General features: G+C 36.5%; 1 protein-coding gene across 3 annotated transcripts; it reads right to left on the minus strand.

The window, feature by feature from the left end:
* Positions 1 to 3,470: 3,470 nt before the first annotated feature.
* Positions 3,471 to 24,644, minus strand: LRRCC1 (leucine rich repeat and coiled-coil centrosomal protein 1). Of its 3 annotated transcripts, none has more exons than XM_068933117.1 (19): positions 24,470 to 24,644; positions 24,062 to 24,267; positions 23,640 to 23,705; positions 21,665 to 21,832; positions 20,421 to 20,581; positions 20,111 to 20,320; positions 19,048 to 19,250; positions 18,079 to 18,262; positions 17,596 to 17,744; positions 16,153 to 16,357; positions 13,352 to 13,491; positions 11,871 to 12,072; positions 10,731 to 10,853; positions 9,208 to 9,382; positions 8,148 to 8,311; positions 7,092 to 7,300; positions 6,754 to 6,891; positions 4,598 to 4,733; positions 3,471 to 3,806 (listed from the first exon to the last, which is right to left on the minus strand). In XM_068933117.1, the coding sequence occupies exons 1-19, from the start codon at positions 24,640 to 24,642 to the stop codon at positions 3,684 to 3,686; spliced, it is 3,135 nt and encodes a 1,044-aa protein (XP_068789218.1). In that variant the 5' UTR covers positions 24,643 to 24,644; the 3' UTR covers positions 3,471 to 3,683. The 3 variants fall into 3 exon arrangements, with proteins under 3 accessions (XP_068789218.1, XP_068789217.1, XP_068789219.1); XM_068933116.1 differs by having other exon boundaries at positions 10,731 to 10,916; XM_068933118.1 differs by lacking the exon at positions 6,754 to 6,891 and having other exon boundaries at positions 10,731 to 10,916.
* Positions 24,645 to 24,687: the final 43 nt, after the last annotated feature.

The following is a 24,687-nucleotide window of genomic DNA, read 5'->3' on the forward strand; positions in this document are numbered from 1 at the left end:
CTTTAAAACCAGTCAGGAAGGCTCCGTTATTCTGCACGCGTTTCATTGCGGTAGCACCTCTGTGAAAAGCGACAATTAACGCAGGGAGCTGAAAACAGAAATAGAAATAACGTTGACGGTGCCGAGGTCGGTAACGCGTGGCAACGGACGGGCAGAACAGATGCCGCCTGGTCCGAGCCCGGAGGCCGGTGGGCAGCGGCGGGGTGTGCTGCCGGGCCACCTGCCGGGAGGCCGCGGCGGCATCGCAGCCCCGGTGCCTTCTCGGGCTTCGCAGGAGCAAAGCTCAGAGCTGGCGTCGGGCAGTACCTCGGGAAAACACAGCCGAGGGCCAAGGAAGAGTAGTGACTTCTGTACCCGGTAAAGAAAGAGTATTCCACCCGGATAAAAATGCCTTGCATGCGTTTGTGTGAGTTCATCGGCAGTTACTGTTACCAGAAACGTTATTTCAGGCCCCCAACAGAGATATCCTCGCATTTTACACCAGTGGAAAGTCACAGTAGTTTAAATTGCGCGACTGTTTTTCTGTGCAGTAACACCTCTTGTTCCACACAGCTTTTTCACAAAGAGAGAGCAGACAAAGTAGAACACAAGTAAATCTAGGAAGCAAAATCTGTTATATAGACAACTCCTATCCCACTTTTCATGGGCAAAGGGACATAATTAACAAGGTTGGCTGCATGATTTTGTATTTTCTTCTTTTGCTTAATATGATGAAGTCAAATTCAAAGCAAACCAGAGCTGTGCACACTGTAGCTTTTATATGTGTGTACGTATATATTTATATACATGCCCTTTCTGGGCCTTGAATTGCATTGCTGCAGGTCTTCTGTAACAAACGAATTCCCTAACCCGTTCTACACACGGATTTAAATAGAAGCGTTATCTTGTCTGGAAATGAAAACAAAGCTGAATCTAATAAAAGCAATTATTTTAAAATTATTACAGTTAATGCATGAGAACATATGCTGCCTCTGACAAGCACAGAGTTCCCATTTCATTTAATTTTCATTTATTAAATACCTTCCAATAATCTCGAGCTGAAATTTATCATATAGATATATATATCTATTCCCTATGTATCATTCTATATATACAATAGGTACTAAAATTTGGCACAGTTTTGACCTACACCATAATTTCTAACTAATTTATCATTTCAGGGCCTACTCCCAAGGTAGAAATTATAAGCATAAAGTGGGAAACAGTGCCAAAGGTAGAATTTGTCAACTGAAAAAAAATCCAAACACTACTAACTTCATGTACCCAGGTTCCATGGTATGAGATTTGTGAGCCAAGAGCAAGGAACAAAAATAATTTATGATAAACAACAGTAGTAGTTCTCTATGACAAAGCCAGAAACTAGTAACAATGAAAATTTTGGAAGAAAAATCCTGAATTTATGTTACTAAATTTAAAAAGGGTAAAATCGAGTTCTTTTATCCTGCTGATGCGTTCCAGGCGTTCGATTATTTCATTAAAACTGTGGCTGGATCAAATAATAAGCGAAGGGAAAAAAAGCGCCCCAAAAGACACTGGGTAAGTATGTGAGAAAAGCATTCTCAAAACGCTGCTGCAAAAAAGCAACCTTTCTGTGCGAGTGATATCCACTATTACAGAATTTTTCCAGGTTAGTATTTTCTCAAATAACGTGGCTCCTGAAGGAGTATGTAGAGTGCAAAGACTGAAAAGACATCTTCTTCTGCATTTAGATAATGTTGAAATATGTATATATGTATCAGGGAGTCAAGAGATTGCTGTGATGGGAGTGTTTACAAGAGAAGACTAGTTTTAAACTTTACAGCAAAATGTACTAGATTGCCAATCATTGACAGGGTTGTTATGAGTTCTTACCCCATTAATCATTATCACTATGTATTAATTCTTACATATTCACTTACCAGCACAGATTTAAAACAATCAGTCCTTAACAGTTATATCCTAAACGAGCTATGAGCGTACAGTACCGCAGAGCTGATGCCACGTCGTTAGCACTGACGGTGGTAGTCCTCGGCGGTCTCCGTCGCTGAGGTCAGGGTGGCCAGATGCAGGAGCTCTTTGCTGAGGGGAGAGAGAACTGAAGTAGGCGTCTTCTTTCTGCCCCCTCCCACAAATTTGGGCTCTTACCCTTTTATAAGATAGTTTAACTTCCAGGCTATTCCCAGCCCATAACCTCAATCCTTGGACTATCTCACCGGACAGCGCTGAGGGGTGTTACTTTCCCAGGCCACTGCAGGTGTTTTACTCAGTTGGGGGACTTTTTAAAAATTATTTTCCTTAGTTGCTTCTTCTGTTCTTAAAGCAAAAGCAGTCTTTTCCCAGATCTCAAGGTTGTGCTTTTTCCAAGACCAGTCACTGACCATCAGCAAGTTGTTTATGATGTTAGGGCCTCTGCTTTCAACTTGTGCCCATGTTTCAAGGCCTTTGCTGCTATCCCACGCCTAAGCTGTACATCCTAACAAGAAACACCTGGCACCAAGCCCCAGTTCACACAGCGAGTTCTCATAACAACAGTTGGTAACAAGTCTAACAGGCCTTGCACCGTTAGCCAAGGGCCTGCGGCCCATTACTAGCAACAGCAAATGGTATTTTTATTGGGCCACTGGGCACAAAAGCGGTTATAACGTTTAAGCTACATTAGATTGTTTATGCTTAAATTCAAAACAAACTCATGTTAGTCTGCTTCGTGACTTCTACTTTCATTGCTGCAACAGGCCTCTCTGCATTAGTGTCAAGGGGTTTCGAGTGGGGAAAAAATAGCTCCACCTTGTGTACCAACAGATAACTGCTTATAACTATTACTGCAGCATTTAACACTTCAGATTGTGGTATAGTGTAATGACCATTTAGTATCTTCTGAAAATAAGCAAATGGAATAAATGCAGCAGTGCACTGGAGACTGTGAAAGAAAGTAGTCAAAATATTTGCCATCATGGAGGAGGTGGAATGATCATATTAACATAAGGGTTATGATTAGTTTCCGTATGATGACGTTAGTGTATTATCTCCTACTTTTCAGAAGCCTGTTTGGAAACCTATTTCCACAGAGAACCAAAAGGGAATAAAACAAGTAGGAACAGTAATTAAGAGCATATTTGTTACTTAGTGATTTCAATAAAGGTTCCTCAAGTCCCAGAACCGTAATTTTCCCTGGAAGCAAATGCGTGTTAATTAAATAAAAACACAGTTATTAAAAACTTGTCTCATTAAAAGAAACATAACACCATGACCCAGAAGCAAGCTATTCAGTATGAAAAGTTTGCTTTCTCTGCCCTGGTGGAGGAAATCTTCAAGCTCTTCTCTTTCCATTTTTCTGTTCCTGTGCTTAGACCCTCTTTGTATTAGATCTCCTTTATTTTTACTATCTTATCTCTTATTTAACATAATGCTAGTTCCTAACTTCATATGGTATACTTGTAGACTTGTTTTGACCCACTTTGACAGAACAGTCAAAAAAAAATCAGATAGGCAACTCAGAAATAGCAATTTATTACAAAAATATTTTACAAATACTTATGTCTGATTTATGAACCTTTAAAATATACATCTCAGAATCTGTTCTCTTAAAACACTTCAAAGAAAACAAGGGAAAAAAGTGCATCGTAAGGTATGTGTATGTTTACTTCATGCACTTTCTTAGTGTATATATTGAAGAGGAAAACTCTTCAGATGTAAGGCGTATTGTTTCAAAGATCTTGTTGAATGTCATTCAGTGCAGTTGTAAGTCGTCTTATTTTATTTTCCATGGATTTTTTGTTGTTTGCCATTTCCTGCAGAAGCTGACGCATTTCTTCTTCAACGTGGTAAACCTGAAATAGCATATAGAGATCAAATATAATTTTTGCTTTTCCTTATTATGCCAACAAACATGATCTTGACAATTTTTAACATCAGTTAAAAAAAGTAGGAATTATGCACTTATATTAGCAAAGAACCCATGTTATAAACTTTACATTATAACACAGATTTTTTACTAAAGCTGTAATCAGAAGTAAAAGTATTTCCTTGAGGGAATGCATGGAAATACGACAAATAGAGACAGGACAGGATAAACAATTTCTGAGTTAGAAAAAAAAACAAAGTCCATTATGTATGGCATCAAATGTTTAAATAAGTGGTGCACTACGTTTGCCAGTAGTGAAGTTTGGCTTAAAAAAAAAAAAAAAAAAGTATCCATTTGTTAGGAGATGGCCAGTTTTCAAGAGTAAAGTATCTTCTACATACAAAAAGCACTAGTTATCACACCACACCCAAACAAAAAAAAAAAAAAAAGAGAAAGAGTGTAATACATCAGGAAAATACTGGCGAGAACAGTAATTAACGCAGGTAGACTTCAGTTAAATGGAATATTTGATATAGCACTATTACTCTTGCCTCTGTAGATAAGGAAAGTTGAGGTACTGACTATGAACAGCTACATAGCATGTCACACTGCTTTTCTTGAAGACAGAACCTCATGACCACAACGTTCTACAGATTCTCCTACTGTGCAAAGGCGGAGTGCTACACTGGGGCCATTTCCATGAAGAAATAAACCGGTGATCTGAAGTACCACTGTTGTGGTACCTGTACAGTAAAAATACAAACAAAATTAAATTACTTTTTCATTTGCTGCTTCAATTTCTTTTTGCTTTTCATTTGCCAACTGCAACAGTTCTGCCTGATGAGCTGCTAATGTTGACTCAAGTTGTTTTCTAAAAGCATCATCCATTGCATGAAGCTTTTCCATCGCAACCCTAAAAGAAAGAAAAAAAAAGAAAAAAAATCCACACTCCATCAGACAACCAAAACAAACAAGTATGGTGTTTTGCCCAATTCTGACTTTGATAATGCTTCTAATAATATGGCCACAAGACAATTATTTCAATATCTAGCTTCAGAAGAACTCTTGTTTTCTCAAAAACACATTCTAGGTTTAGGCGTCGTGTTTAGGGCTTTGGTATTCTTCTTAGCTGAAGCATTTAATCACTAGCAAACAATAAAAAGATACAGGCTTGCTGCTGTCAACACGGATAAGCACTCTATGTGCTTTCAAACATTTACTTATCACGGAGGACAGTGTTTCTTCCTGAGAAGGTAAGGACTAGACTACGCAATCCTGTAAATTGCCTGTAGGCTTATGTTTCACAAAAACAGAAGTGTCTGCTCTGTGGAAGCAAAGTAGAAGACTCTGGCTCCATCATGCACACCCTTCCAAGATGTTGTTTCCTTGATTCCAAGAAAAGTCTGCTTTTGCAGGATAACTCTAAAACAGGCAGCAACAAAAAGCAAGGGAAGTTATTCCACTGTGCTACTAATTTACAGCGCAATTTTGAAATAAAACAATTATTTTGTGATAAAATTTCAGTTTCACTATTGAAATTCCAACTATTCCAAAACCTAGTACTACCAACAATTTGAGTTTGCTTCTCCAACCAACTATTAAAGTATTTTCTTTCATTCCTTAATCAGATGCCAATTTAATCTCACCTTCCTTAAAACAATAGTGAAGATGTGATTTTAACTTAAAAAATTTAAAGCTAATATCCTTAGTAATGTAAGCTCATTCCTTGAGTAACAATGTGGTTAATGCTGTTTATTAATACAATCTTAACAGAGAGCTAGTTCCTTTCTTAATAAGTGAGAGGAAGGAGATAAAAATAAATAAGAGTAAGGGGCAAGTGAATAAAATAAAAATACTACTTACAACCTATGCTGATCACAGGCAACAGTTTACCACACTTCTCCACACTGCCAGAACTATATAGAGTAACTAAGCATCATGTAAGTCTTTGTTCATTTTCTGGTGTATGAATATTTGTTTCCCAATCATCTCATATTTACTATTAAGTGCTCTAAAAATTTGACAATACAAGAGGAGTAATACGAGAAATTAAAACTCCATTAACCCATGAAAATAAAGAATAAAAAAAGAAATTAAAAGAAATTAAAAACCTATTACTAATTGTATAGGAAGCGAATACAGATAATTTATATTTGAGTCCATCTATATCACAGCCCATCTATTTGTTTAAAACTCAAACATACATACAGATATCTCATTTAATCTAACCACAACAGCCAAACTAGTGTTTCCCTTGATTATGATGGTAAGTATTGATAAGTCCTACTAGTTTCCTACGCTGTTCATAAGATCTTCGCACTTTCACCTTCCTACACAGACGTGTAGTAAAGCACGTTGTCTCTCTCCTCACCCCAAATGCCAGCCACAGTTGCTTGCCTGCCTTGACCTGTGGCTTGCAACCAATTCTGCCTCATGCACCCTGGTCATGAGCTAGAAGGTGGACAGACTCTGTCCTCAAAGAAACCCTGCTATGAACACCCCATTATGGGGCTTATATGAGACCCCATTATGTGCACCTTTACTGCATGACTGCAGCTGGCATGTGCAGTGATTGCATGCAAGTCAAGTAAGTCTCACGTGGCGTTTCCTCGCCGTCAGAGAGCTAAATTGAAAGCATTGTGGTGGCACAGGCATAGCAGAGAGCACTGAGTGTAGAATCTAACCATTTCCAAAAAAAAAAAGGGGAATACAGCTAAAAAGTTGAACTGAATTCAGCTATAACTGAATACTACTTCCACGGAGTAACCACCGGTATAGCAAGAATTACTTCTAAGCACAGAGTTTATGGGAACTGGGCTCACAAAGCACTTAAAGGCATTATGCATTCTTTCACGGCATAATCTAAGTTTTTTTTACATATTAAAAGTTGAACTTGATAATAACTGAACAGTTATTCATGTTAAGGTATTTACTTCTGAGTTTGCAGACTTTTATTTCTCTCCTCAATCAACTTCTTCTCTTTGATATCAAAGGTCTCCTTCATTTGTTTAACTTGTACCTCCAGCTGGCTTAATAGTTCTCCTTTACCTTGCCACTTCTTTTTCAGTGCACTGAAAATAAAAATGTGCATATTTACAATGAACATAGATTTTACCACTTCTTAAGAGAGTAGAAAAAGTCGTCCTTGTTTCCCCTTGTACACATTTCTTTGTTTTAATAGTAAGCATGTTCTCTCTGAACTAAAATTTCACAGGAGAAACATTTCATGCAATTGGCGATAGCTCTTTAGAATCATATCTGTATACATCACCTGTGTGCTTTCTTAACATCATCAAGTTCTACTTCTTTTTCTGCTAGCATTTGCTTTAATTCCTCTTTTCTTTCACTTTGCCTTTCTAATTTTTCCATTAGCTCTTCATATTCGGCAGCTTTTTCATCCAACTGTATCTGAAAAATCTTTTGAGCTTCAATATTTTCTTCATGTTGTTTTCTGATTTGTTGGTCTTTTTCCTTTAAACCCTTTAGAAGACAAATATTTTAGAACACAAAAAACCCTCTTCATTCTTAACTTTATTTTTACCTGCTAAGAATATCTGTCCATTCTATCCTGGAATAAATCAGAGACCGATATGTGAAAGTTCACTCTTATAAACATATTATTTGAAGAAAAATACTTAATAAAGTAATAACCAATTAAGTAATCTGACTACATGATGGTATTATGTTGTTATATTTTGATTTTATTATAACATTTTTTCTACATACATAAGTTACTGAGCTCACATTCTGTGACCCTTAAGAATACATTTACATAGTTTAACAAATGATGTATCCAACTGGGTTAACATACCATAAAACTTTACTGTGATTAATCAGCTGAAGACTTAGGTCTCTAAATGAGATGAACAGAATACATAGAACAAAACAGTTGCTCCACTGTTAAAATACTGAATTACAAAAGCAACAGAATAAAGAAAACACACTTACACCACTGTAAAGTAAACCTGAAGCAAATTTTAGTTTACTTCTTTTTTTTTTTTTTAAACATACACACAAAAAACTATGTTTTCCTACTCTTTATCTTTCAAATTCCTCATCAAGAATAGCTTGTTTGGAAGTGAGGCAAAGAGAAGCAAGTCTATATATAAATATGTTTCAATGAGAGATTCAAGGTAGTGCCTCTGACAGTCCATCAAGTTAATACAAGATCCCCTTCCACACTCCCAGTGAACTCAATTGCCACTGACAGCTTTCAGAGTTGGTAAAACCAGGAGCGCGGAGCCAGCTTTTATTAGAGCCTATACCGTAACTTTCCCTGCAAGTCTTATTTAATATAAGCATAGTAATTGTCAGGTATCCAACTTACTTCTTTTAATTTCCTAATCGTTTCTGTCTGATCATCCACTATTTTGGTTTTAATTCTTACAGCATCACTGTCCTGTTCCTTTTGCTTTTTTAAAATCTCAATCTCATTTGTTAAAACTTCAATTTTTGCTTCCAGTTTTCCCCGATCTTGAGCAAGATGAGCTCCTGGATAAAACAGGATATTCATACTATAGCACTTGTTTTAAGGATTACTTCAAGATACATAATGTCAAGATGGAAAAAAAAAAACCCAAACATGTAAAAAACAGACACGATCATTCGGCCCACAAGAAGTGCTGAAGGGCTTTAATCTGTACATAGGTAATATCTAGTAGGAAACACAGAACTGAAGGACGGTATTTTGTCTTTTGAAGACTTATTTGACGTAAATGAACAATAGTGCTTACAGACCCAAGCAACCTCAAAGAGCCCACAACATGGGGCCAGTGTTATATTAAAAGTCATATGGACCTGGGTGGGGGGCAGAAGCCAAAGCCTTTTTTCATCCAATATTCAAGTCCATTATTTTTTAAGAGGTCTATTGACATTTTCACTTGGGACCTATCTGATAGATAAGCAGCTTTACATAATAGTATTTAGGAAAAGAAATATTTCAGAAGTTTCCTATTTAGAAGTGCTTCATGTAACATATAATGGTATTTTGAGACTTTGGGAGAACAGAACAACAGAATACAACGGAACGCAAACTGTAACTGGAAAAAAACTGCATTTGTATACATATGTGCAATTTATAGTCAGGCCATTGGTATGCACTGGTCTGACTTCTTGTATTTGCAGCATTCCTTAACATTATCAGTTTCAAGTGACCGTATTTTTCTTTTATCCTCTGCATAGGGCAAACTCCCACAACTGCTGTTATAATTCCTATAATGGCCTGTGCACTATAGTAAATATAAAGATGACTTGCAAAAACAAAACTGGATAACATCAGCAAAGCATACAGGGACCCTGTGATGATTACTCCGATACTGGGATGATCCCTTGAAAAGGGATGATAAACACTAGTATTTTTACCCCAATACAAACATTCTGTGTTTTACCCTGTTGTGCCAGCTCCTGTCCCCATATTTTTCTTTCCATTTTTAACCCATCAATCAGAGATTCCTGGGCTGTCAGCTGAGAAGTAAGTTTTGTGTTTTCTTTCTTCAGGAGTTCAATTTGAACAGCCTTCTGCTTGTCCCCCTCAGCCACAGTTTCAAGTTCTCCAGTTCGACACTGTATGAACGAATATTGGAAAAGACAGTAAGATCCTTTTTAAAAACATATTCAGAGTTTAAATCAATACTAGCTATCTAGGAAACCAGTACTGATATGCACCGAATTAAGCTAACTGAAGAGTATTCTGCTCACATGCACGATTCTATCTGATAAAAACAAGCATCTCTCGATGCAAATGCAAGTGTTCTGCTTCAAAAAGACGTAATTCATTTCCAGAAAGTTAAGCCTGTAAAACTGATTTCTAAATAGTCATCTTAAATTTCTGACGTCTTTATAAAAAACAAAAAATAAAACCAAAACTGTTTAGAATTCTAAACACACAAGTCAGAAACAAGACAAAGAAAGTCAAGGTAAGATATTAAAAACCAAACAACAAAAAGCCCCACAGAGGCTGTGCTGAGCTTCCACTTCCCATGAGAAAGTGTTATCTCAAATTGCACAAGCTATTTTTAGTGTTTTACAGATTGCAGCTGCTTAACATAACTACTTTTTGTACTTTTTTGTACTTTTTCAAGAATTGTTTTTTTTTTTTTTTTTTAAAGCAACACCAGTCACTAGCAGAATCCTACTTCTTATATCAACAATGTTTGCACATCACAACAGCAACCTGCAGCAAGGAGAGTAGAAACAGCTGTGCAGAGGTTGTACTGCACAGATAATGATTGTGATACACGGACCGGATCACACTTAGAAGTTACAAGAAGCTGCTGAACAGCTGCATGTTCCTAAGAACATATATTATCCTACTTGCGGGTAATATAGTACTATATGATAGACCAGTAGTACAAGATAAAGCAACTGTGCCCACAGCGCTTAACATTAAAATTATACGTAATTGTTAGATAATGACTCTGATGTTACTAATTTCACGGGATTCTGAGGTATTATGTTGCCAATACTATATTTGAATATTAGTGCAATTTAGCTTTTACTTTATATATAGCAGCCTCTCAATATTTTATCTGCAGAACTATATTCCATTATCATGAGTTTGGAAAAGTTCAGAGATATTAATATAGATATGTAATTCTCAGTTTAGAGTGACCACTTGATTATATATAACCTGCTAGCACTCACAGGCAGGAAGAGAACTTGTGGGGACCTGAATGTCTGTTTAGATTTTGCTGTATCGGGAGCTGAGTGTCTGTAAGAAGAATAGGAAGCAGCATGATATAAAAATAAAGGCTGATGTGGATCCTGAGTACTGGATTTTAGTGTGACAGGACACATACATCTTTCGGTGAATACTCTGTATGGAATTACTACTTTTATACACAAAAAGTTACAAAAAGTCATATGTACATATGCATAGTTGACATGTTTTGAAATGTTTTGAAACAAGTACCTTGAGGTTTGCGGTGGCTTCTAGCTTAGATTTTAATAATTCTGTAATCTTTGCTTTCTGTTCTTTCACTACACTTGTCAGGTCTTGGATCAGACTTGCCATCTGTTTTTCCTTTTGTTCAGACTGAAAGAGGTCCTGTTTATGTTCAGCTAGCTCAGCAGCAACATTTTCAAATGCATCTTTAACCTAAAGTTTTAAGATAAGAACCACCCTTGCAAAATATCAACTTTCAAAAAAAAAAAAGTCATGTACACACACACAAATAACTTCAGAATTTCAAATACAGGAAGAAATATAAACTGATCAGGAGCATGCAAAATTAACACCTGAAGCTAGTTTTCTGTCAGTTCCTTGATGATATTTTAACTCACTAAGCTAGTTCTGCAGAGCTACAAAGTTATACAAAAATTTAAAAAATTATCTTGGGGGGTTGGGAGTAAAACAAACAGAAAAAAATCACAGTTTGAGGGGAAAAAAATGCTTTGTTTCACCTCGCTTAAGAGTGACAATAAAATCCGGAAAGAATCACTTAACAAGGAAAATTAGTTTGAATTCACATTAAGAAAAATAAAGGAATTTTAAAAAGAAGTATTCTCTTTCACCTCTTCGCCCATGTACCTAGCTGATTTAAAGTGAAGAAAAACAATTTTAAATTAAAGATGAAACATTTTAATTTTTTTGTGCATCTCAATTTCCATATAAAATGATGTCAACACGAGCCATAGAAATAAGTTATTTAGGGACTTTAGCAAGAAAATTCCAGAAGAATTTTGTAAATTAAAACAACTGGGAACTTTGTTATTAAATACACTAGTAAACATGTAGTCATAACCTTCCTGTCAAGAAAGAGGGAATTTTCACAATAATATATTCTATTAGCCAATCAACAAATTCTAAAATATTACCACCCCCAACAGGAGTCTCCCTAATTTCATGTCAACTTTTATTTATAAACAAAAATGCAGTATTTTAGAGTGCTGACTTATCAAAGCTTAGAGCATAGACACATACATAGATAAACGTTATTTCAAAGCTTACTACCAGCATTTTAGAAGGCCTCAAGATCAGAAGAATTTAACGCGCAAATTTAAGAGCTCCTCAGCACTGCCCAGTTCGCACTAGAATAATCTTTAGTCTTACCTCTTTAAACCTTTTTGCTTCAATAGTTAAAGCTAAACGAAATTCATCTTCCAACTCCACATACTTCTGGTTTAGCACATTAATTTTCTCCTGAAATTCTTTAACACGCTGTTCATGCCTTTGCTCTTCTTTAGCCACTTCTTTTGACAACACATGTTGGAATTCAGGCCCATTTAAAGCAACTCGAGTTTCAAGCTCTTTCCTGGAGTTACCAAACATATACATAAGACAGAAGCTGCAGCATCCAACAACGCTATTTTCGTTGTCTTTCTTAATATTCTTTAAAAGGATAACAATGAATTACATAATCAAGAGAGATACATCCCTTAGTTCCACTGAGAGATTTCAGTCCTCCGTGACAATGGCCCCAGGATGGGGAAAATATACGTTGACTACTATTAAAACATCCTCAGAATGGAACAACCTTGCTTTTTAATTCAAATTTTAGCAGAAATTATTCAATTGCTCTTTTGCTGTCAGTGATGTAGCGAGGAACCGTAAAGATATGGAAGACATACAGGGACTTGGGAAATCACCCTTGACCAAAAATCCTTGCTTCTTATTCAACCCAAAAACCCAAAGAGTACCAGCAACAGGGATCAAAAGGGCTCCAGGATATCAGTCTCCTTCCTGACATCCCCACAGGAGCATGTTGAAGCAAAATCAGCCTGTAGCTTAAGTCTTTTCTATTCGTCATTTAAAGCACAACACAAAACATATTTGCTGTCCTTCATATTAAATCTTTTACGAGATTTATAAGGAAATAATTGAAAGTTCCCAAAATGCATTTATCAGATCCTCCCCATTCATACCTGAAATTGCCTTGGTATTTGTACACATTTATCCTTGAAAACTTCAGCAATTATTAACAACTTATTTTATTAATAGCCCCCCCAACACATGCACTAGTGTACTATACACCGCCTCCTCTATTTCTTACATATATTTGATTGCGTGACGTAAAAAGTAAAAAACTGGTCAAGTGTTCTCTAAAAAAGGAAGATTCGGAAGGGAAATGGTAAAACAGCCAATAAAACCATCCATCTGCACTAAAGCAAGATGCTATAAAAGTTGATACCTCGGGGAGAACATTTTGCGTTATTATAGTACGTGCAGACCTTCAGATGGTTGTTCAAATGCAATTCCGTTTTTACCTGATTTTTTCCTGGATTAAAGACCAAATATTTTAAATAACATAAGTTCAGCCATCTAATAATACAAGATCCTACCAAAAGAAAGACTGAAAGAACGTATTTGCCTATGTGGTCTTCCAAGTCAAAAGACTAAAAGATCCGAAGACATTCTTAACTGAGGAATAATATGGATGGGAAGACAATCTACTACTTTTTTTTTTTTTTTAAATCAAGAACATCTCTCTGCCTTAAAAAAAAATACTTGGCAGAATACATTCAAACAAAACAGGTTTGCAACACTAACATCTCCATTAGCTTGTTGTGCAAACAAAATAAGAAACTCCATACCTCTGTTCTTGCTCTCTTAATATGAGAAGTTCTTGGAGTTGTTTTACCTTCTCCTTCTGTTGTCGAAGAGCTAGCCGGAGCAACTGTACTTCTCTTTCATTTGCTGATGCTTTAAGTTCTGCTTCTTGAATCTGTTTCATCTGTGTAGAATTCATAAGGATAAGAGGAACAAGATTCTTAAAATTGTCATCTATTCCTCACGTCTTGTACTAGTACACAAAGGAACAGGTGCTTTATTAAGGCTTTACACAAACATCTGTCTGAGCTATTATCTTTATAGCATGCTCCACAACAGTCAGTATTTTCAAAAAATTTTATGGCATTTATAGCAATACCTAGCCCAAACAAAGCTTTAATTTTGTACTGTTATATGTTTTGTTGCACCTGCAGAAATTTACGTAGGTTTACAGTTAAATGCTAGCTTAATTTACCACAAAACAAAACAAAAAACAAATTTCTGTGGAAAACCAAGGAAGTTTACTTAATCTGAAGAACTGTCTTAGAAGCAGGACAAGGTCTTAGAAGCAGGACAAGTATATCGGCAGAATGACTTCCTCAAATTACAAACTCTTGTATTGCAACTCTTGTATTAGTTTCAAGGAAAATATTTTTAGATGTATTCCATATCACCATTTTTTAATACACTCCAATTATAACAACTATTATTAAAGTCTGCTTCTTACTGAGTTTTACATTTTAACATTACTGAACATCGTTGCCTTCCAGCAATCTTACAAAAACAGAATCACAGCATGAATACGATGTGTCTTTTTGACTTGACAAGTAGAAAAGAAAGATCATACGGAAAAAGTTATTAAAAAAGGTTTTATTTACTGACGAATCAGAATTTACTGACGATTCAGAATCAGAATACTGACGATTTTTATTTACTGAGGATTCAGAATCAAGACATTTGAGAAGGCTGCAAGTTAGAACATGGGACAGAAACAACAGAGGTGATAAAAGGTGCGCCTACTCCTTCTAATCATTTACTTGCAAAATCCATCTCCCTCTGTGTGTGCTTAAGCAGTGAGTGCTAATCACTTAATTTTCTTGTCAACCTGATCTCCTAAGCGAAGCATAACATTTGGCACATTTTTCCCTCCACATTCTGTACTTACACCGTTCCAATCTCTTCGCTTTCCAGGGTACCAAAGCTGTAACTATTTGCTGATTAATGAACTACTCAAGACTACGCTAAGTGTTAGTTATCCAAGGGCAGAGCTAGAATGCAATAAAGACAGCCTAGTTTATTTTTGAACTCTTGGAAGAAAAAACAAAGCAAAAACATAATCTATTTTCTTTCAGAATGACATTACTATTCCCCCCCCCCCCCGGCCCCTGTTTTATAAACTTTCTAGGGAGGCTTGTACATGTTTATTTCAAAGTCCTCATATTCTACACGTTAAGTCTCTTTTTGAGTAACATTTAGACACACCCCAGTGTATCCCTGATGTTTTGGCGATGAAATGAAGCAACTGTCTCTTAAATTGAAGATAAAACAACAACAAAAAAAAATCAAGTGAGAACACATGCGCATCTAAAGACGACCAGAAAACAGGGTACTAATGTAAACGTTTTGCATCCTTTGAAGTAATAATCTGGTCATGTTGACTTAAATACTTAAACAGCAACTACATAGAGTAACTACCCTTCACCACTGATGACTAAAGTTTCAGGCAGAGTATTCATCTCTTTAATAGCAAGCTAACATTCCATGTGTACTGCTCTACAAAATAGTCTAGAATTAATTACTATTAAAGTTGCTAAAATAAGCTATGAATATATGAAAATCTGAACATTCAAAATGAGATAATGCAGTTTTAGATCATGACTATTCTTTGAAATATAAATAAGAATACTTCTCTATAGGATCTTAAAGATGGGAGCAAAGACCTTTCCAAAATAAAGCTTTTGCAGATACCGTAAACAATGCCGCTACTATTGAGAAAAAGATTATTTCCACAAACTTCTTAAAAAAAAAAAAAAAAAAAGCCTCATATAGTACTAAGTTATTTCTTTTCTCAAAGAAAAAGAAATAGAAAACCATCTCCTCTTCTTTACAGAAAATCATCACTAAATTTAGTTCTTTCCAAGTGATGAGTAGATATGTGCTCTGAACTGAAAGTCACTTCTAGATCCATAGGAACCCTGATGCAGGAAGATAATTAAACAATAGGAAGTCAGATATTGGAGGGTGCAGGTTTTGGTCACTGAGAATTATGGAATGAGTTTTCAGTCAAAAATAATGGCTGTATCTTGTCTAGCATCTTGATTTTGTCTGTTTGTGTACTGAATAAAGTGCCTCTGGCAAAAAAAGCATCATTATCTTCTCCAGCTGTAAAAAACGAGCAAAGAGTAAATCCCAGAAGCTTTAAAATAAGTTCTCAGCAATTGCTGTTTTGTTCTTGATGCAGTTAGAAACATCTAACTCTTTACATCAGTAAAACAAACAGAACCGCCAGATTTCCATTTCACTAGTGCTGTTACAAGATCTTTACCAAGTTACACAACATTAAGGAACTTGTTTTCAGTACTATATACCTTTAGAAGCTATCAGTTCTCAGCACATCAGACTTGATCTCTTGTCTTAAAGACAACATGGCATGTGAAACGTATTTCCAATTTTAAAAGAGAAGACAATAGTTAATAACAAACACCTATTTTAATTAGTACTATATAAAAAAAAATCAGCTTTTACAGTGAAAAATTCAGGCTTAAGGCTTGTGACATCTAGTGTTTATATCTAGGGATTTAGTAGCCCCCCTGTCACCATATTATTCACTTATGAAAAATATTACCTCTGCTGTTTGTTGCTGCAACCTCTGTGTCTCTGTCTTGGACAGTGTTTCTTCTAAAGCTTGCATGGCCTTCTGATATTCTGCTTCTTTATTTCTTGCCTGATTTAGCTCATTAGTAAGTCTTTCGGCTTCGCCTTTCAATTGCTGGACATCTGCTTGCAATCTTGTTTTAACATCTCTCTCTTTCAATATCAATTCCTTTAACCTGAAAATTAAGACAATAAAGTTGTTATAAACATAATATTTATGTTAGTATTTTGTCTGATGCCACTGGAAAAAAAACACATTTAAGGTGTTGCACTTTGCTCTTCTTTGCTGAGTGGAAGATCATAATGCAGAACTGCCTAATAATATGTAAAATATTACTGAAATGTGTATAATGACTATACCGAGCTTAACTTTAAAAGAAATTAAGTTGGAAACAACCTGAGAGATATGTCTTTTAGGTAAAGTCATACTGGGAAGGTTATTTCCTTATATAGGAACCAAATAATATCAATTTGTAATTTTTGATAGTTTTACTTCAGAAAATTTAGATCATTTATCAAACATAACTAGGATATTTAAGGATATTCAATCCGAAAAGAAAAGGAATATAAAGCCTCTTGTGCAAGATAATAATGAATGAACACTAGAAATTAACTGAAAGGTAAAAGGAGAAAAAAAAAAAAAAAGGAAAGGTATTTCACAGTCAGTCACGGATGGTAACTCAGAAAACATTTGGCTTGTTTCTTACAAGAATAAAAATGTGCCTTCTATACATACAGTGCAGCTAAAAAAAGGACAAACAGAACAGCCACCTCCAAACATCACTGACAACATTCATCGGAAAGGAGAACTTTTGAAGAAGATGATAACGTTAGCCAGAACTGATAACGATTACAATGACAGTCTATACAAAAATATGCTAGATCAGACTGGGACAACATATTCCCTGTTGGCTGACTCTGGTCTGCCAGAAATGTCTTTGTTCAACTGTACCGCACAGGAAAGATAGAGAACCATATGTATAGATGAAATGGGAGCCTGGAAATTAAAAGGTGGAAGTTCAATTGCTTGAAGACCAGGTACAGTAGGTAGGGCATGTGCTGAAAGGCAAAGTACAATTATGGTAAGGATTGCTTAGAAAGTAGAGGGCTAGGGTTAGAGGTAAGCAGCGTACTGATGCTGGAGGCATGAGGAGGAATAAGGGAGTAAGCACTGTCAGAATTTCTTGTTTTCCCATGTCTTTGAGTAAATAGTGACAACCCATCAAGTTTTGCACCGCACTTGTTTACAGCACAGTAGCAGGAACAATTTCATTAGGCAGCACTGAGAGAACTGGAAGCAATACTTCTTGATGCATCATTTTCCAAGTATATTTTTAAAGTTGTTCACTTCTTGAGCGATATAAACACTGTGACTTGTTAAAAAAAATTATACTACAGCACTTCATTTCCCTACCTATCTGTAGTGTATACAGCCATACTCTGAATATTTTTTTCTTCTTTTGCATGTTTCTGTAGTTCTTTGAGATGCTCTATTAACTTCTTCTCAGCTTGCTCTGCTTTCCACCGCCTTTCTTTCTCCTGATCCAGTTCTTGAATCAGTGCCTAAGCAAGAATATATTAAACACCAGCTTACTAGGAAACATTCAAATGTAGCCAAAACTGACAAACAATATTCGCAATTGTAGAACAGGATTTCTTGGTCTTTCTGGAACAGATGGAAGACAGAAGCAAGGCTCTGAACAGGCAAAACCTCTCCTTAAAAGTTAAATAAAATATACTATCAGCAGGAAGAGAATTCAAGAATTTCAATATTTTTTGATGCTATCTGCATGGAATTACTTTTGTCACCTCTGATTTTAGAGTTTCACAAGGAGACATATGCTTGGCTTCAGGTGAAAACATACTCCTATTTAACCTGAAATGATGTAAAACATACTCGATATGTGGATTCCTCTGTGGCATTTGAATTAGTTTCTTCTACTTTTTCTATATGGTTCTGCTTTCCTATTAATAATTCAGCTCTTCTTCCCACTACTTTTAAGTCTGGAGCATCTGATGAAGAATTCACATCAGGGTCTCTCCGACTGGAGCACGGACGCTCTAAAGAACTCTTCTCTTCCCTGTAACAGCAGAAAATCAAGATATATTTAAGGATACGCAGAGTTTAAGCATCTTCTTACACGTTATCAAAGGTACGTGGGATTCAGATACTTTTACAGTACAGAACTTTTACAGTTGTACACAGAATCTGAACTATATACACACACAGAATAACGTGCAAGCTGGTCAGGAAACAAACAACTAAACTCAAATCTTCAGCTATAAAAATATGCAATACCAGTAGATGCTATTTGAAAAACATCTTATGATCAGATAGTTATGAAACAATTTGAGGCAGAGTAGTTGCAGAGCTGCAATGGCTGACTGAACTAATACAGCCCAAAGTATATTATCTTCTTTTCCGTACTTCTGATATTTACTATGTAATCAAACATAAATTATTATAGCATCCTCAGTTTCATCACAAAGCAGAGTTATATTCTTTTTTTACAAAACAAGAGACATGAAAAACTACTTGGGAAGCAAGGAGATACAGGAGATTATATGGACTGGCAGATTAAGAAAAAGTGTTCATACATTAAATATTTATCAGCAGTGCCACATGATAAATATTTAATTTTTTTTTTTTTTTAAGGGAGGGGAGGAAACATTCAAGAGTTTGATGCAATTGTTTTCCTAAACAACAGATTTATTATGAAGCTTCAGTAACCACACTTTTGGAATATTACTAACAGAAGAGAATCAATCCAATCTACCACTTTCAGTATAATGTTTCAAGTTAAATTACATTTACCATGAAAACATTCAGCTTAATTTTGGATTTATACGGCAAATCTGGAAATACCTGTCTGTTATTTTACTCTTAGGATGATTAGCATGACACCTCGTAGATAAGGCAGTTCTACGGTAAGTAGGGATCTTGCTTCTTTTCACCACCTTTCCGTTGTTTTCCTTCTCACTCTCATGTTCACTCTCTGAAGTTGGATCTGTGTCTCTCTTAGCTTTGAGAACATTTGCAGGAGCATCCTTTCTTGAGGCATCAGATACCTAACAACAGATCTAAGTTTTATCTACACATTTTAAAATTTCTAATTAACTAATTTCTAACACTTATTGAGGTGTCATGTTTGAAAAGTAAAGACTTAACATAATTGCAATAGAGAAGTAGATAATTGCTTTCAAACTACCCATTCCCTTACTAAAACACTTATTATTTTTAAATAGAACATAAGACCAACAGAATAGCATGCCTGAGAATAAGTAGTTGTTTCTTTTTAAAATATCAGTTTGTTAAAATCCTCAGGCATAGAAGTACATTACCAAGCTTGGTGTAAAACATAAAGCAGACACAACACTTTAAAAAAAAAATAAAAAAAAAAACTTTGCAAATATGCTAGGCACAAGGTAAACTCTTAAGGAAAACACATTTGTTAGGCATGCTTTCCTGTGTATCACACCAGCTCCATCTATTATTTAGCAAAATTAGTTTTCACAAACTTTAAACAAATGTGATACATGAAATGCAGTAAAACGGTCGGATTATAATTACATATATTAATGGCTTCAGAGTAAACAAACCTAGAAAACAATTTTCTACCCAATAATTACATGATTCAATAGTTTTTCTAGACCCATATACTATGTTTTTTTATTCAGTACAGAAGTTTTCATGATTCAAAGTACAATCTTCAGTTTTAAAGTCTTGCTTTTATCTTACTTCCAATTTTTCAAAGTCATCAAGTACACATTAGCACAAAGTCAGCATATACCTAGCAATATAAATACTCCTACCAGGATAAATATTCCAGTCAGTCATGGTGAACTTCTGCATTATCATAAACACACACCTCATTTCACAAAAAAAAGTTTCTGTACAATTACGGAGGGTGGGGTGGGGGGAAAATCACCTTTTGCAGTATCTGTGAAATCTGATCTTCTATTTTTTTAATTCTCATCTCACTGTCTATTCTATCCAGTTTGGCCTTTTCTGGTTCTGAAGATGAGACGGCCTCTGTAGAGGAGCTGACAGCACTTTGCACAGGTACTCTTGTTCGTTCACGAAAATGAGCTAACGCCTGGTCAATGTGAGGCGTTACCACTGGCAATGTAGCATAGTTCTATTAAAATGAAAGACAGCCCGTGCAACATCAATGAGTTGTGTGCAACATAAAAAACTGGTGTATCCATTTTAAGATCAACGCATACAAACTATAACACCTTATCTTTGTACAGGGGGGACGCAGATGAAACCAAAGAGTCCAAAATATCTTCTAAACACTGCAAGTTTTCTTCTGCCAAGTCTACTGGTTCACCGCAAATATTTCTTCCATCTAGAACTGTTAGCTGGGGCAAAGTCTGAAGAACAATTTCTCTGTAACCTTGAGGAAAAGATCACATTTAAACTGAAACGAGTAGCTGAAAAAGATGCCTGGTATACTCTAGGCACCCTACCATCTATTAAAAATGCAATGCATAATGTAAGAAGAAAAGGAGCAGTGAGTTATCTAGATGTTGCTCCCGTTTCCCCACCCATAAAACCCATTGACAGGAAACATCACAAAACAGAAGTTCTGGGAAGCTACCTCCATATTCCTGGTCTACACTGGAATTTCCCTACCGCTATGATATCAGCGCACTGCAGTTACATAGGCAAGAAAAAAAAAGCTATTGAGTTTTTGAGAGTTTGTAAAAAAAAAAAAATTTTGATCTTTGTGAAGAGAGAGCAGACAGTTTTAGTCAGACTGAAAGTCTTCACAGCAAAGCCCTCAACTCAAGGAAGCAAGGGGAAAGGATGCAGCAGTGTAGCTTGTTTGAATTCAGGGTGCAGTATTTATTTGGCTCAAAAAACCAAAAAAACTCAACAGCTCTAATCTAAACTAAATGATGTATCCACAAGCATTCCTTGAACTTCTCTCCAAGCTGCCTAGTGAAATCCGTGCCTGCTGTTTCGATGAAAACACTAACTACAATGGAGCATCTTACAGCCTACCACTGATTATTGAAGCTGCGGGAAAAGCAGGGAGGGCTAACAGAGCTTACTACTGATCTGTCTTGTGAGGTCTCCAACAGCAGATCACCTACTTCCTACGTCTTCCCACTTTCTCTGTCGTATCTATTTGTACACTTCTTTAAATTTTCCACTCTCCCACTCTATAACATTCACACTCCCTTCCTCCTGCTTCTGCAATGCTTTCTGTTCCTATAGTTCTGTCTACATCTCTTGCCTTAACCTAAAATAATGTATGAAAAGTTGAACCTAATCAAAGCACACAACGAGATTTACAATTTTGAAAACATTTTGGTGGGGGAAAAAAAAGAAATTTGTCTATGTAGAACAAATTCACTTTGACAGAATTTAGATTTCTGCAGGCTGGCCAATTTATAAATTAACCTCGCTTACAGCTTAAGGGAAACCACTGACCTGCACAGCATAAAGTGACCATCTAAAATGAGATCCATACCTGCTATGTGACAAATTGGATTGGTCTTTCCATTTTTTTCTAATGTGAGATTGGTCAAATAGCGCAGCCCCTTTGTGCACTGAAGTAAATGATTAATATTGTTTATGCAGTTGCTGTGAAGTTCAATATGACTAATCTTATTACTGGTTCCATGAAAGCACTGGAAACCTGAAAGTTTGATTAAAAAAAAAAAGAAAACACAAAACAATGATTTCTGTTATGAAACATGGGATTTGAACCAAATAGCATCTTGTTGAAAAATAGTAAACAATACATCATAACTGGAAATGACGTAACAACTGTTGGTGTACATTCCTGGCAAGGTATATTAACTAGTTACAGGACACTAAAACACGCAAGCTAGTCATGAGAGTTAACTTTAAAGAAACAGGTATGTTTCTAACTGTTAAGAAGCTCATAAAAAAGAACATATTTTGCTTGAAGTCAATGTGTTGTTGTAACTTAGCTCATTAACAGACATGTTACGAACGTTGTTTTCAATTTTGTTTTACCAAGCCAATCAACAGATTTTGTAGCTTAAAACCTTCATTAGAAACAACAGTTTATCATTTAGAGAAATAGTTTAGAAGAGAACAATCACATTGTAACTAAAGTTTTAATTTTTGTCCTAAATAAAAGAAAGATCAATCTTTTGGAAGTATTTTGTAAGATTATTTTATTTTTCACTTTGCAGAGAAGTATGAAATGTTTACTGTACTTCTGCGTGAATCTAGTACGCAGTTCACTACAGAAACCACAGTACTACTACGTGCCAGTATTTTGTGCACACAGTACTAGTATAGCACTAATAACAACTAGTGATATGAGAGCTCTTTAAATTTTATTTCTTCTGCACAGCAAAAAAGTAGAATTCAGTTAGTTAAGGAAATAAAAAGCTTTGCCTTCAGCATCCATTTTATTCACAGTTAATTATAATTCAAAGAACACCACAAAGAAATTGAAACAACGTATTTGTTCAACAAATTAGTAGTTACAATTATTCAACTTCCAGATTTACTTAGGTCAGATTATTATAGAATGTACATATGAGAAAAATATAATGTAGTCCTTTAAGGTACCTGTGAGAAAAACATAACGTAGTACTTTTTTAAAACCATGTCCTATGCACACATTCATGTGCAACTATTTGTTTTAGGATTACAAACCTGCAAGAGCAGCCAAAAATGAGAATAATCACAGAGAACTCCAAAAACGTAACAAGCAAACTTTAAAAGTCTAATTAAACAGTTAAGTCTCTAGAGAATGAAATGCTGCACTGAAGACTTGGTCTTTTCTTCCCTAGAATAAAAATGAATGCGATCAAGGCTCCTGAGATGCACAGTGGTTCCTAGCATACAGCGAGAAGGTGATGAGAAAACTGAAAAAGGTTTCACTTAAAGATCAGTTTTGATTTTTAACTCTGTGAAGACCACAAACACCTGTTTCCGGCAGAAATGCGTGGACTTGCTCTTTTTGGCCTACGTCATAGAACACAGCCTAGCTTTGCTTCATATAAAAGCTATGCAATGATACCAGAGAACAGAAAATACTGTTGCTGTGTTGTACAAAAGGGAACTTCATGGTTCTCAATGGGAGCCTTACCAAGGCAGGCTAAGCTGTGACAGCTACAGCTGCCTGAACTCATATCCTGCATGCAACATCTGGTGATGATGTTAAGTTTTTTTCACCCCTATTAGCTGTAAAGCTAAATATGAGCAGCTCTAGACTAGCAGGTACATGGCCAGGTTTACAGAGATGAAGTTCAGTCTGGTCAAATACAGAAGAATAAATTCTAGTCCAGAGCAACCCACATTGGAAGAAACTTGAGAGTCACAGCACTTGTCATTTTTAACAGCACTGTTTAGTTAATTAGGTGAGCTTCTGGAAACCTCTGAAAATACGCTTTACCAATTTTTTTTGAAATTAAAGTGTGGTAGACCTTTCTTATCGCACAGAACATGTCAAAGTTACTTACCAGAGAGATCATGTATGTGGTTATATGACAAATTCAGTGTAGTTAAATTAAAGAGTTTTTCCAGGCCTAAACAAAGCAAAGGGAAAAGAAATACAGTAAGATTCTTTTCAGAAGAATGTTTTCATCAAAGCCAAACTTGCAAAACAAGTAAGGCTTTTAAAATAATAACAACAAATAACAACAAAGTACAACCATAATACAGAGAACATCATAGCTCTTCCTTCTCAGGTAAGGAATCTTGCTATGATAAAACTTGGAGAGACTGTATGCTTACTTTAAAACTTAGAACATAATACAGCTAGCAATTAAGATTAGCTTAGTATAATCTTAATTATATGCATACTTTCCAAAAGCAATTTTTAACACAATTCCTAGAAAAACATAATAATTTGTAAAACGGCTAGAACTAAAGATTTACCAACCCTCCACTTTAGTGATCAGGTTACAGGACAAATTCAGCGTGCGCAGATTAGCCAGGGAGCTTAGCCCTTCCATCAGTCGGATTTGGTTAGACGACAGATCCAAGTGCTGCAAATTCCGGAGGTGACCAAGCCCCTCGATCCTGGAAATGCGGTTACAGTGCAGGTTGAGCGTGTGCAGGTCCGGGCGCAAGGAGACCTCCAGTAAGCTGCGAGGAAAAGAAACCCGGCATCAGCTGGCTGGGGAGCGAGCGAGCGACCGACCGACGACCCGCGGCCGCCGGTTCGGCCCGACCCGGCCCGGCCCAGCGCCTCCCACCACTGCGGCAATGCCCCCCGCCAGGCCGCAGCCTTCCCTCTCCCCAAAGGGCCCAGCGCCGACGGGGCAGCGGCGCCCTTGCCGCTCCTCACCTCTTAATGCCTCTGTCCATGAGGCTGAGCTCCCGCGCCCCGGCCCCGGCCCCGGCCATGCCGCCCGCACCGCCGCCTTCCACTTCAAATTTCCCTCCCCGCTCAACGGCGGCACCCCGCGCTTTACGGCGGGGAGCCACAGCCGTTACGACAGTCCTGCCGCAAGACACCATCTTCTTCCTCCACCCTCTGCACGTCACGCCACCCCCCCCCCCCCG

The sequence above is a fragment of the Struthio camelus genome, chromosome 2 (assembly GCF_040807025.1).
Source record: "Struthio camelus isolate bStrCam1 chromosome 2, bStrCam1.hap1, whole genome shotgun sequence".
NCBI classification, from domain to species: domain Eukaryota; kingdom Metazoa; phylum Chordata; class Aves; order Struthioniformes; family Struthionidae; genus Struthio; species Struthio camelus.

What these genes read in the sequence shown, in the direction of transcription:
- LRRCC1 (XM_068933116.1), bottom strand. Translation starts at nt 24,642, where the DNA reads ATGGTGTCTTGCGGCAGGACTGTCGTAACGGCTGTGGCTCCCCGCCGT. An exon ending in GCTGTATACACTACAGATAG is followed by an intron (nt 16,358 to 17,595) that starts GTAGGGAAATGA and finishes CTTAATTTTCAG; the next exon opens with GTTAAAGGAATTGATATTGA. An exon ending in AAAAGTCTGCAAACTCAGAA is followed by an intron (nt 4,734 to 6,753) that starts GTAAATACCTTA and finishes TCTTTCTTTTAG; the next exon opens with GGTTGCGATGGAAAAGCTTC.